The sequence below is a fragment of the Leiobunum rupestre genome, chromosome 1 (genome assembly GCF_980474605.1).
Source record: "Leiobunum rupestre chromosome 1, qqLeiRupe1.1.hap1, whole genome shotgun sequence".
In the NCBI taxonomy this organism is placed as follows: domain Eukaryota; kingdom Metazoa; phylum Arthropoda; class Arachnida; order Opiliones; family Sclerosomatidae; genus Leiobunum; species Leiobunum rupestre.
In genome coordinates this window covers 43380169-43393000 of record NC_143384.1, presented here as the reverse complement: position 1 = coordinate 43393000, position 12832 = coordinate 43380169, and the positions used below count along the sequence as shown (strand labels likewise).

The 12832-nt window shown below is 39.4% G+C and overlaps 1 protein-coding gene across 1 annotated transcript; it reads left to right on the top strand.

Moving 5' to 3' along the window:
- The first annotated feature begins 11981 nt into the window (after window positions 1-11981).
- On the top strand, window positions 11982-12832 carry LOC149963017 (histone H2A-like). Its single transcript, XM_090170429.1, has 2 exons — window positions 11982-12170; window positions 12546-12832. The coding sequence occupies exons 1-2, from the start codon at window positions 12053-12055 to the stop codon at window positions 12797-12799; spliced, it is 372 nt and encodes a 123-aa protein (XP_090026555.1). The 5' UTR covers window positions 11982-12052; the 3' UTR covers window positions 12800-12832.

The window sequence follows — 12832 nt, the reverse complement described above, 5'->3', positions numbered from 1 at the left end:
ACCCAAAAGAGTGTCAACTCTACCTTCGCGCCCATTAAAATATTTACTGAGAGCTAGTCTCACAATAGACTACATAAACTACTAGTTGGAATATTACTAGCAACATTATATTTAGTCTATGGTCTGCCGCGATTTTCTTTCTTCGATTTATTTTCCCGTAGACATACGTTCTAAAACGCCTCACTCGGCGGCGCTGAAGTGGAGAACATTACAAATTTTGATGACGTATTTTCAACCCCCTTTCCCACTCCCTCTTTTTACTTCGCGACAAGCTCTCATTAAACGTTATACCGTACTGACACACTTTTGGGTCTTATGTCGCTTTTGCTATTACCGTTAACCTGTTTATTATGAAATAAATATATATGTTTATTATAAATATTAGGCCGACATTAAGAGGCTGTAGTAACTGCAAAAAATATATTTAACCTAATTCAAATAGAACACGAGTCACTAGTTTACCGGTAGAAGCCGACGTTTCGTCCCTGGTAGTGTTATCCGGTAAAATTGACATCGATTATAATATTTTAACCTCTCCGAGGGGACAAAGTCCCCTAGGAGGGGTTATACAACGACCGTGTCTGTCTGTGGGTCTGTGGGTGGGTCTGTGGGTGGGTCTGTCTGTGGGTCTGTGGGTCTGTCAGGCCTGCGAACGCGTTCGCATTTTCGGTGCAAAGTGTAATCACTGCGTACGCAGTTTCTCGAGATCTCTGCGTTCGCAGTTGCTAGTAATTAGGGAACAAAGTCGAAAAACCGTGTTTGCAAAACCACCGTGGGACGGTGAGCGTTAACGGATTAATTTGCAGTCGGGGCTGGTTTGGTGGTTTTTTTTCGTCAACGCTCGCCGTCACGACAGGTTTAATTCAGCGGTTTGGATATTTCGCTATTGTAATGTTGTGTTATTGTTATGACGTTTGTGGGTGTTGAGTTTGTGGTGTGTATGTACGGGTGGTATCTCTCCAAATCTTTCTTATTGACTTTTGGGACGGACCGAGTGCTGAGTGTAATGCTACCTCTCAACATCCAATGGCAGGGTGTTTTACGTTTTTGTAATGTTTATACGTAGGTTGTGAGTGTTGAATTTATTGTGTTTGTGTTCTGATGGTTGTGCATGTTGAGTCTGTTGTGTTTATATGGGCGTTTTCTCTCCAACTTCTTCTTAATGGCTTTGGGACGGACCGAGTGCTGAGTGTAATGCTACCTCTCAACATCCAATGGCAGGGTTCCCACCAATTGTTCACGGTATTCGTCTTAGTATCAATTTGCGATCGCATCGGGCGGGTTTCGAACCCGAGACCGCCTGTTTGACAGGCGGACGTTCTACCACAGAACCACCGACACTTATTACGTTTCATTGAAAATTAGACCTTCAGCTTTATCGAAACCGTATTTAATAGAGTATGAAATTTTGGTTTAATTGAAATAGAGCAAGATTTCGTGGAAGATTTAAATTATTGCATCGAAGAAATTCTAATTTAGCGATTTCTCATTTGATTAAAAACAAATGCGTCACCCAGGTTTCGAACCCGGGCCGTTCAGTTAGGCAGTCGAGCGCTCTACCACAGAACCAACGATAACTTCAAGTTATACTGCAAATAAGACACTCATTGTAAGCATAATAGTTAACAAAGTCTTGAATTTTTTTACGAATGAAATTGTGAAGGCCTAATGTGGTTTTTTTACGAAAAAATTATAAAGACTTAATCTTGTTTAATATAATAAGTTGCTTTATTTCAATTTGGTACTTTTGTTTAGGGTTTTTTTAATGAATGGAGTTAAAGATTTTTTTCTTCTATTATTTGACGTTTTATTTTTGCGGTTGTATATTTGTTTTATCTTTTATTCTTTTAAAATTATTTACTTCTTCCGCAAAATGGTTCATTTTTTGGAGGAACCTTTTTACTTATTTTTTGTGTATTAATGTTTTGAGAACCTTTACGTTTGGGAAAGGATAATTTTTGACGGAACCTTCAAAGTGTATACGTCGCATTTTCAAAAAATTTAATGGTCAAATCTTGTTTTAGCGCAGTCAGCAGATAAGATAAAGGGTAGAACCCGTTTGTTTTTTGTAATTTATTTAGTTTTTTTCAGTCGTATATTCTTATCTATTAGGTTTAGCGTATTGGTTTTCAAGCTTAATAATTCATTTATTAACAACATATCGAGTTGGTCTGGTTTTCAACTCGGTCGTAATTTATTTTAAACGTTTTCTCGGCTGATTAAGATGTTTAATGCAGTTCATCAATTGGGTTCGTTTGTGTTTATTTATAAAGAACCCTAACTATTCCCTCTACGGTCATTTATTGATATACGTATAGTCTAGTGGCTTTCTGTGCTTTGTGAATGGTAAGTTTTTCGCTTCTTGTTAATAAGTTTTTTGGTGGTGTGGATATTTGGATATCTACGATTCCTAATGCAGTCATTGATATCCTGGGTGTGCGAGTCATTATATGATATTGGAAATTGGACGGTTTTGGTCTTTTTCATGCGGTATGTGTCACAACGTCAACAGGATGGTTCCGACAGTCTACGAGTCGTCCACTACCAGATATCTACGGTATCTTGATCGGGCGAGCGTTCAAATAAAATGAGCGTTAACTATGCGGCAAGTATTTCGTAAGCGATAAAAATACAAATACCCTCTGTAGATATTTCTTTTATTAAAGTTTGCTTCGTATTACATTTAACTGATAAAATTATTCTGTAAATAGGGTTAAATTCAATTGTGCGTTGTTCTAGTTCGTCTAACTCACTGTTGTAACTACTTAATTTATAATATTCTGAACAAATTAATCTCGGTTGTTTCGTTTCAATTATTTTAATTCAAATTAAAATTTTATACCGGGCGGGATTGAACCGGGATTACGTTATTAGTAAATAACTCTGAATTGGGGAGATATAACTTAGAGGGTCATCTCGAGAAATTAATACCACTAGGGACAATGCTTCCGAGGAGAGGTATATTTTGGCTTGCCAACTTGTTACCTCTCCGAGGGGACAAAGTCCCCTAGGAGGGGTTATACAACCACCGTGTCTGTCTGTGGGTCTGTCTGTCAGGCCTGCGAACGCGTTCGCATTTTCGGTGCAAAGTGTAATCACTGCGTACGCAGTTTCTCAAAGGGTTGGCAAAACCACCGTGTGACGGTGAGCGTTAACGGATACATTTGAGGTTTGGTTTGGATGGTGTTTTTTCGCTCACCGTCGTGACGGTTTGGTGTTTTACGTTTTTGTAATGTTTATACGTAGGTTGTGAGTGTTGAATTTGTTGTGTTTGTGTTCTGATGGTTGTGCATGTTGAGTCTGTTGTGTTTATATGGGCGTTTTCTCTCCAACTTCTTCTTAATGGCTTTGGGACGGACCGAGTGCTGAGTGTAATGCTACCTCTCAACGTCCAATGGCAGGGTTTCCACCAGTTGTACACGGTATTCGTCTTAGTATCAATTTGCGATCGCATCGGGCGGGATTTGAATCCGAAACCTCCTGCTTGACAGGCGGACGTTCTACCACAGAACCACCGACACTTGTTACGACTTATTGAAAATTAGACCTTCAGCTTTATCGGAAGCGTATTTAATAGAGTACGAAATTTTGGTTTAATTGAAATAGAATTGAAATTGAAATTATTGCATCGAAGAAATTCTAATTTAGCGTTTCTCTATTGATTAAAAACAAATGCGCCACCCAGGTTTCAAACCCAGACCATTCGGCTTGGCAGTCGAGCGCTCTACCACAGAACCACCGATAGCTCATAAGGTTCACTGAAATTAAGACACGCATCGTAAGCATAATAGGTAATAAAGTCTTTTTTTATTAATGAATTTATGAAAGCCTAATCTGGTTTTTTTAAAGGTTAAATCTTGTTTTAGCGCAGTCAGCCGAGATAAGAGGGTTAAAGGGTAGACCCTTTGGGTGGTCCACTTTGTTAGTTTTTTTGTTATTTATTTACGGGTATTCTTAACGACCTACATATAGTTGTGTTAATTCAAAGGAGATAATTTAACGTTAATTGCTTTAAGAGCTGGCGGTTAGTCAAGTGGCTCTCTGTGCTTTGTTGATGGTAAGGTTTTTAATTCTTGTAAATATATTTGGTGTGGATATTTGGATATCTACGATTTCTAACGCAGTCAATGATTTCTTGGGTGTGCGAGTCATTATATGATATTGGAAATTGGACGGCATTGGTCTTTTTCATGCGGTATGTGTCACAACGTCAACTGGAAGTCTACGAGCGTTGAAATAAAATGAGCGTTAAAGATGCGGCAAGTATTTCGTAAGCGAGAAAAATACAAATACCATCTGTAGATATTTCTTTCATTAAAATTTGCTTAGCATTATATTCAACTGATAAACATGTACTGTAAAAAGGGTTAAATTCAATTGTGCATTGTTTTAGTAAGTCTAACTCGCTGTTGTAACTACTTAATTTATAATATTCTGAATAAATTAAACTCGATTGTTTCGTCTCAATTATTTAAATTAAAATTAAAATTTTATACCGGGCAGGGTTTGAACCGAGAATACGTTTTTCGTAAATAACTCTGAATTGCGGAGATATCTTTGTTGGTCGTGCCGAGAAATTAATACCACTAGGGACCATTCTTCCGAGGAAAGGTATATTTTGGCTTGCCAACTTGTTATTTGTGAAATTATAATTTAATGTGAATTCCGAGTACAAAAGAAAATATATTAGTAAAGATAAAAACATTATAGGCTTCGTGCTCAGAAAAAATACTAACATCTGGTTTAATATAACTTTTGTAATCTGTTAAATTATTGTCTGATATTGCAAGAGGGCTATAAGTCGCTCGAAATAAAACACTTTTGGAATTTTAAATTTTTTTAAATTCTAGTCAACTATGAAGAAATATCAGACAACTTTAGAAATGAAATGTTTATAGGCTGAAATGCAATTATAAGTTGCTATAAATAGAGAAGTCAATTTCGCGATATTTAAGTCCCCGATTTGCAAACGTTTGGAACGCTTCTTTTCCGTGAATATCTCAATTAAGCGTGTCCTTGGATATTTCAGAAGCAGGTACGGTGAATGCTATAAGGTTGTGTAGGTCAGGGATTATAAATAGGTTGCCTTCCTTGGAGAGAGCCATGAATAGGTTTGACGCGCGTTGAACCATTTTACATCGTTTGCTTCCGAAAGTTTCGTGATGCAAAGATAATGTTTTGTTATGACTTATCCCAGCTTAAAAAGCGGAGCTATTGCGAATGCGAAATATTTTCCAAGTGCTGAAGCGTTTGCTGTGATATCAACAACGCCACCTCTTATTTTCATCTTCTTACGCTCCTGTTCTATAGTGTGATCGGGGTCTAAACACGTAAAAGGAACGCTGCTTTTAGTGATGAGAAACGGTACGTTCAGTAACGCTTATCAAAAACAGCGATAAGTAATCGATGCCAACATTTTCGTGTTTCCAATTTGACGTGACGATGGGCATCCGATGCTCATCAAACCATCTCGGAGAAAGGGTTTTTTGATGTGTTGACGTCAAACGCGTCGGTGTTTACAGTTTAGCTGGCGGAGGAGAATTCCGGAGAAGTGGTTGAAAATTATACCACTGGTTTGCTATACAAAATGATAATATCCATAAATGATCTAGTCAAAATTTTAACAGGTACGCTTAATTTTAAAAAGTGTGTTACCTTTTAATGGAACTTATCAGTAAAAAAATTATAAGCCGTGGTTTAATGTGCCACCGCATCTTTAAAAACAGCGCTGACTAGAAATAACACCGTTAAGTAACTTCCCGCGTCACTATGACGACAAGCAAACATCAATTAAAAACTGAATTTTCCCAGATTTACGTTATTGAACGTACCCAAAGTGTCCGTCGTTCAAAAAATTCCAAGATTCGGGTTCTTCGGTTTCCAGTTCTCTCATATCGGTGATATAAAGGGTAGCCCAGCGAGCGTATAGTTAAGTTGAAAATACACGCACATATCTTCTTGTGAAGATTATTATTATTATTATTGAACGGGGTGGCTAAACCAAGCACTTTGACCTAAGGTCCATTGTGCATCCCCAGAGCCCTGACTCTAAAAGAGTCCTATTGCCGAGACAAAGTCAAGGATTTGCTTGGCTGAAATGTTGGAGACATCCTGTGTCTCCAAACGATGCATACCCAGATGCTCGAATCTCTGCGCGGCGCAATAGTCGCAGCTGCAGAGTACATGAGAGGCGGTTTCCTCCTCTGTAGAAGAGGCTTAAGTGTCTGTTGAGTTGGAAATGGCCTGTAAGTAGGCCAGTGACCATCCTAATGTTGGTCTTAGAGAGAGTTAGCAACTCTCTTGACCTCTTTCGAGACGGACCTAGAGTGAACTCTTTGGCCTGCCTTTGACCACTCATCTCAAGCCAAAGCTTCAGCAGGTGACCAGCCATATGCTTGGAAACCAAGTCACGCATCAAACCCGGGGAAATGGGGATTGCAGATTCCGGTCCAATTAGCACAGACATTGCACCCTCCCTAGCCAAGGCGTCAGCATTCTCATTGCCCTGATACCCCTTACGGCCAGGGACCCAACAGAGAATAACTCTTTTGTATGACCCCAGAGCATGTAGGAGATCTAGGCAACTAAGAACCAGTTTAAAGAAATGCTGCACTGATTGAGAGCATTAAGGGCGGCTTGACTATCCGTATAAATCTGGATAGTCTTACCGCGAAAGCCCTGTTTAAGACAATAGTCAACACAGAAGCAAATAGCACAAATTTCAGCCTGGAATACACTTGCGTATATCCCAAGGCTCTCATAAAAGCCGAAATTATTTGTAAGGCAATACATCTCCGTGCCTGCGCCTGGGCGAGTCTTGGACCACATCGGTAAACCAGACAACCTCCCCTCTGGTACCGAGGGTACTACAGGACCACTCCGTGCGGCTAGGGAAGCTAACCTCAAAGGGTTTACTAAAGTGTAATTTAGCAACCATCATGTCAGAACCCATTGTAAGAATCGGTATTTGACTAGAGATGTCTCTATAGAGTTTGGTGTGGCTATTTTCCCAATCCTTAGCCTTCCACCAACCATTTTGGTTAAGCCTATAGGTACACAAAACTGCCGCTTTCTCTATATATAAGTGCAGGGGAAGAATATTCAGGAGGATCTCAAGAGAAGCGCTTGGGGCTGTTCTCATAGCTCCTGTGATGCCAACGCAAGCCAGCCTTTGTAAAGTGCGCAGTTCAGACTGCACGGTCTTAAGTTTGACCCTTGGCCACCAGACCACAGCTGCATAACACAGGATGGGTATAACTACCATAGTAGTAAGGTTATGTGTAGAACCCTTAAATATCCAATCACTTTATCGTCTCCTTCCCCCAATTCCCTAGGAAAATCGTTGCAAAAATTTAAAAGCTTTACTCGTCTATTTACAAAATATAATATACATTTTTCCGATATTTATTTTAACCAAATAATATTTTATAGTATAAAATTACCAAAATTATTATAATTCACCCAATGGTAAATGAACTTACACTATTTAAATTGGATTTAGTTAAAATTAATAGACTGTAAACAAAATTATGTTAATTGCACAATATTATTGGAATTTTCTCAATATATTCAAATATACACAATATTTCAATTTACCAATTTTATATTATATTACACAATATTATTTAAATTTGCCCACTATTATTTCAATTAACCATGTATTATTGGAATTTAATCAAAATTGTTCCAATATAATCAAAATTATTTAAAGTTACTCAATATTATTAAAAACACCAAATATAGTTTGAATTTCTCCCAATTTATATGAATGTCGACAATGTAATTTGAACTAATTTAACGTTATTTAAATTTACCCAAATTATACAAATTTACCTAAATGTATTCCTTTCCTAATTTAATGTGAAATTAACCTTAATTATTTCAGTTAACCCAATGATATAAGAACTTATCCAATATTATTTGAATTTGCCGAAATATACCCATTTTAAATAAATTTTCCGATAATTTTTCTAATAACAATCAAGGGATACATTGTTATGCGCTATTTTGCCAATGGCAGATTTCAAATTAATGGACAAATAATTTCGGCAGTTATCGCATTATGAGATATTGATATCTGCCATTTTGTAAAATGGCGTCAGATTTATATCACAGTGTAAGGGGCTTATTTATTCGGTCAGATAATGTAATGAAGAAAATTTCACGTAAATCGACAAATAATTTCGGCAGTTATCGCATCATAAGTTATATTTATATCCACCATATTTCAAAATGACGTCGGATTATTATTGGAAAACCCATAGGTCTAATTAGCTCGGGCAGATAATGAAACGTAGAAAATTTCTGATTTATCGACGAATATTTACGGAACTTATCGCACGATGAGTATTATTGATATCCGCCATTTTCCAAAATGGTGTCGGATTTCTATACAAATCTATAGTACGAATTCATTCGGGCAAATAATGTAACGTAGAAAATCTCAGGTTAATCGGATACAAATTACCTAACTTATTGCACCATGATTTATATTTGTATCCGCCATTTTATAAAATGGCGTCGTTTTTCTATCGAAATATAAATCTGTTTACATCGTTCAGATAATGTAATGTAGAAATTTTAAGATTTATCGGCGAAAATATATGGCAGATATCACGGCATAAGTTTTACAAATATTTTGTATTATACCTAAAAATTTCGACCTTTTGATTAAAATTAGCTCGAATTCACCCAAAATGGTTTTTATTCCCCCTATTTGTCCAAAGTAATCCAAAAATGTAAAATTTACAATTTTTTTAAAAATAATTTATGTTATTTTACATAGACTTTTTCTCATTTTATGTTGTCAAAAACATTTTTGGTTGTCATGGCAAAACGGAAGCCCAGCGTAACTTTTCCCTTTAACGGGTTTCACGTTACATCTAGGTCTACCAATCCCCCAACTTTGAACCAAATCGGTGAGAACCACCTCGGGTTGTCTCCTCGTAAGTCATTACCACGTTGGTTGCAGTCTGAGCTACCCCAAATATCGTGGTGAGTATTGGCATCACAGCCTATGACCAGCCTATCCCCCAAACCCTCACAATGGCTAACCAGACTGATCAGCCTCTGCGGGGGAGGCGGAACAGCATCATCATAAGGATGGTATGCCGAGGCTACTGCAAACTCATCACTTCCATCCGTAGATGAAACAATGAGTTTCACAGTAGAAATATCCCTAGAGGTGTATGCCGAGAGTGGAAGCGCATGAAAGCCCTTGCGTATCAGCACACAGGCTCTTGCTTTTTCAGAGTTATAATCAAAGAATATATTACCTGCACTATGGATACCAAGTATCTTGCCATTGGCTGTCCATGGTTCCTGAATGAGCGCTACATCGAAGCCCTCCTTTGCGAACCTCCTACAGAGAACTGCAGTGGCTGTCTTGCAGTGATGCAAATTAATTTGCAGCACCTTTACACTCATCTTGGGTAAGGTGAGCTCGGTGCTGGCCATAGATGACTATTCAAACACAGTGGTGGTTTTGGAGACCCCAACACACCCACCGGTCCGACTCGTATCCCTAGCCTGCCCCCCTGTTGCACCCTCCAGTGGTACAACCGCTTTATTCTCCAAAGGTATATTCCAAAGGAATGTCCTCTCCTGAGTCCCCGCCAGCCAGAGCCTCATCTTCCATCCTTGAGATCTCCGAAGCAGAGGGTTCAACTGAACCACCCTCCTTGGCAGGAGCCACCGGAGCTGTCGGGTCAGGTTCATGAAGTCTCTTAGATACCACTGTCCAGACCCGTTAAGGCTCGGTGTCCTGCCTCTTTGATAGCCTTAACCGACTCTCCATCCACCTGGAAGATCCAGCGGATGGCAGTCGGCTCATCAGCTTTATTTACAACCGTCCAACATTGCGTATTTAGCGCGTTGTTGTAGGTGCTGAGTCTACGAAGGAGGACAGTGCCATCCTTTGTGTAGATGTCCTTGGTGCGGAAGGCTACCTTGAAGGGCTTCGGTAGGTCAGCAGCCTTCATTACTAAAAGCCGCGACCCCCCGGAGACCAATTCCTTCCAAATCCTCCCACCAACCAATCCGCTGTAAGCCCATCCTTACAGAGGTAGTGAACGGCGCCTCCAATCAGCTGAAAGCTCCCAAAACGAGGTAGAGGGTTGCCCAAGGGTAACCCATCTATACGCTTCAGAATCGCACGCTGAATGGTGCCCATTTCCTCTGCGGAGATGGTTTTAGCAGGATAGACTTCTTTAACGATGGCCATCTTTGTGGAGCTTAAGGTTTCACTATAGGTTTGGTCGTGAGACTTCGCCTTTTTGGTAACCTGAGACTGGGAATCGGGGTAGTCGTTTTCCCTAGAACGTTTTGGAAGTGATTGCGGGGGGTCGTCCTTACCAGAGACCTCCTCCTGCATCAATTTTTGCCTGCGGCGTCGATTCCGCTTTTGAGTTTTATTGAGGGGCTTATCCCCCTTGAACACTTGCTTCACCGACTGGTTCTTGCCAGAGGTATACCCTTGAAGGCTAGGCCGGGTTTCTGTAGGGGTAAGTCCCCCCTCAAGGTTAAGAACAGGGGGGTTAACATCAGAAGATGAACCCACCCCTTTCTTTGGGTCGGGTCCTTTCAAACCCTCCCCCTGCTTTGGGTTGGGTCCTTTCGAACCCTCCCCTTGCTTAAGGCCGGGTTATTTCGAACCCTTGCCCGGTTGTGCTTCCATTTTTGGTCCCACAAGAAAAGAGGAAAGTAAGAAGTCACCGCCCTTAATCCTTTCTCCGGGTGGAAGGCTAAAATACAACGGGGTGTCGCCTGGTTCACGATACCGTATTTCCGCTTCCCCGGTACCACTCAGCCCTCAGCACGATACCTCACACCTTAGCTTAAGGAAGAAGCAGAGCCTTAGTTGGCCAGCATGAAGGGTTGCCCCTCCACCTGTTACTCCCTTTAACCACGAAGAGGTACAAGGTTGCAGTTCTAGTGAAGATATAGGTGCATCTTCCAATTTGCACTTCGCGTATCGTGAATAAAACAAAGTAAGTTTAGCGCCTGTTTAATATAGTTTTGTAAAAATTTGCCATTTCCTTCGCATTCGAAAGTTTTTACTTTCAAGTTTGTCAGTTATTTCTTTAATTTTTTAGTGATTCTTGCACTAGAGATCTTGTTTCACTTCGGTACTCGTAAATATCCTGTAACTCATCGATTGTTTTCGACATTTGCGATTCTTCTTCTTGCGTAAGCGCATAATCGATAAACAAGCTGTATACAGAGAGAAGAGTGTCGACCCTCTATGATTTGTCGAACCGTTGCAGGTCCATACACACCAGCCCATGCTACGTCGATACCGCTGCCCTCAATATACTTTCCCCAAACATTTAAAAGAGGTTATTATTACGTGGAAGGCACCTAAGCGAATTATCCAATGCTTTTTGTAGAGGTCGGGGACAGTTAATCATTATCCATGTTTAAATTAATTTTTTTCGGGGAAAACAAAGAAATTTACCGGTTAATATTTCGGAAAATGATTAAAAAACATGTATTATTCGTAAAGGTTTAGCTTTTTATCGATTTATTTTACAAATTTTTTACAAAGATAAAAGGTGGGAAAATACTCTTATTTTACAAAGGTCAATATCGGCAACTCTAGAAAAATTAAAAACCACTGTTACGTAGTGAATTTTAAAAAGTATTTAATTATAAATTAATTTTAATTTATAATTAAATAATTTTTAAAATTTACTACGTAATAGTGGTTTTTAATTTTTCTAGAGTTATTTTAATGCGTAGGATTTGTCAAAATAAGAAAATTTTCTTTAAACGTTATCAATATCGGTATTTTGTCATCGAGCCTTTGATTGCGTATTTAGATCAACAACAAGAAATAAATACATTTTTGTTAAAGCTGCAATGGAAAATATGGTATCCCTGTTAAAAAATATTGTAAACCGTCGGCAGCGTGCCGTTCAAATTGGTCGGCGGCGTCAATCCTGGGGGGAAGGAATTTTACGCCTATAAAAACAGGGGCCACTCATTTACGAGCTGCAAAGTTTGTCTTGTTTCTCGTTGAGGTCACACGTTTTTATATCCCTAAATTTCAATCATGTCTGGCCGTGGTAAAGGAGGCAAAGTCAAGGCCAAGTCGAAGACCAGGTCCTCTCGTGCCGGACTGCAGTTCCCAGTCGGTCGTATTCATCGTCTCTTGCGTAAAGGAAATTACGGTATGTGTTAAATCTTCTAACTTAAAGCAAGTAGTGGCTCTATTATTGCCACCGGTATTATGAAAAGGCCACTGTTATTAGAGGTGGCCATGAATCTATCCGCTTCTTCAAAAAACGCGACTTTAGTGGAAAGCGTGGTGCTATCTATTTACTCCAAAGGAAGCTAAAATTAAATATAGCCAAATGATAACGTCGCCCGAAAGTCATTGTAGAGTATCATAGTTGGACCACTTAAAAACTTTATAAACACCGCATTTTTTATTTCAACGCTATCGACATCTATTGAATAAAGAGCTACTTCACATCGAGCCGCCACTTGCTTTAATAATATGTTCGTAAGCCTAAATTTAATATACGTTTAAATTGCGTAATCAGCTGAGCGTGTTGGAGCCGGTGCACCAGTGTATTTGTCTGCAGTCCTCGAATACTTGGCGGCTGAAGTTCTTGAGTTGGCTGGTAACGCTGCCCGCGACAACAAAAAGAGTCGGATCATCCCGAGACATTTGCAACTTGCCATCAGGAATGACGAAGAGTTGAACAAATTGCTTTCGGGAGTCACCATTGCGCAGGGTGGTGTCTTGCCCAACATTCAAGCGGTCCTCTTGCCAAAGAAGACCGAGAAGAAATAAATTTTCATCTTCATGAATATTTAAAAAAAAATT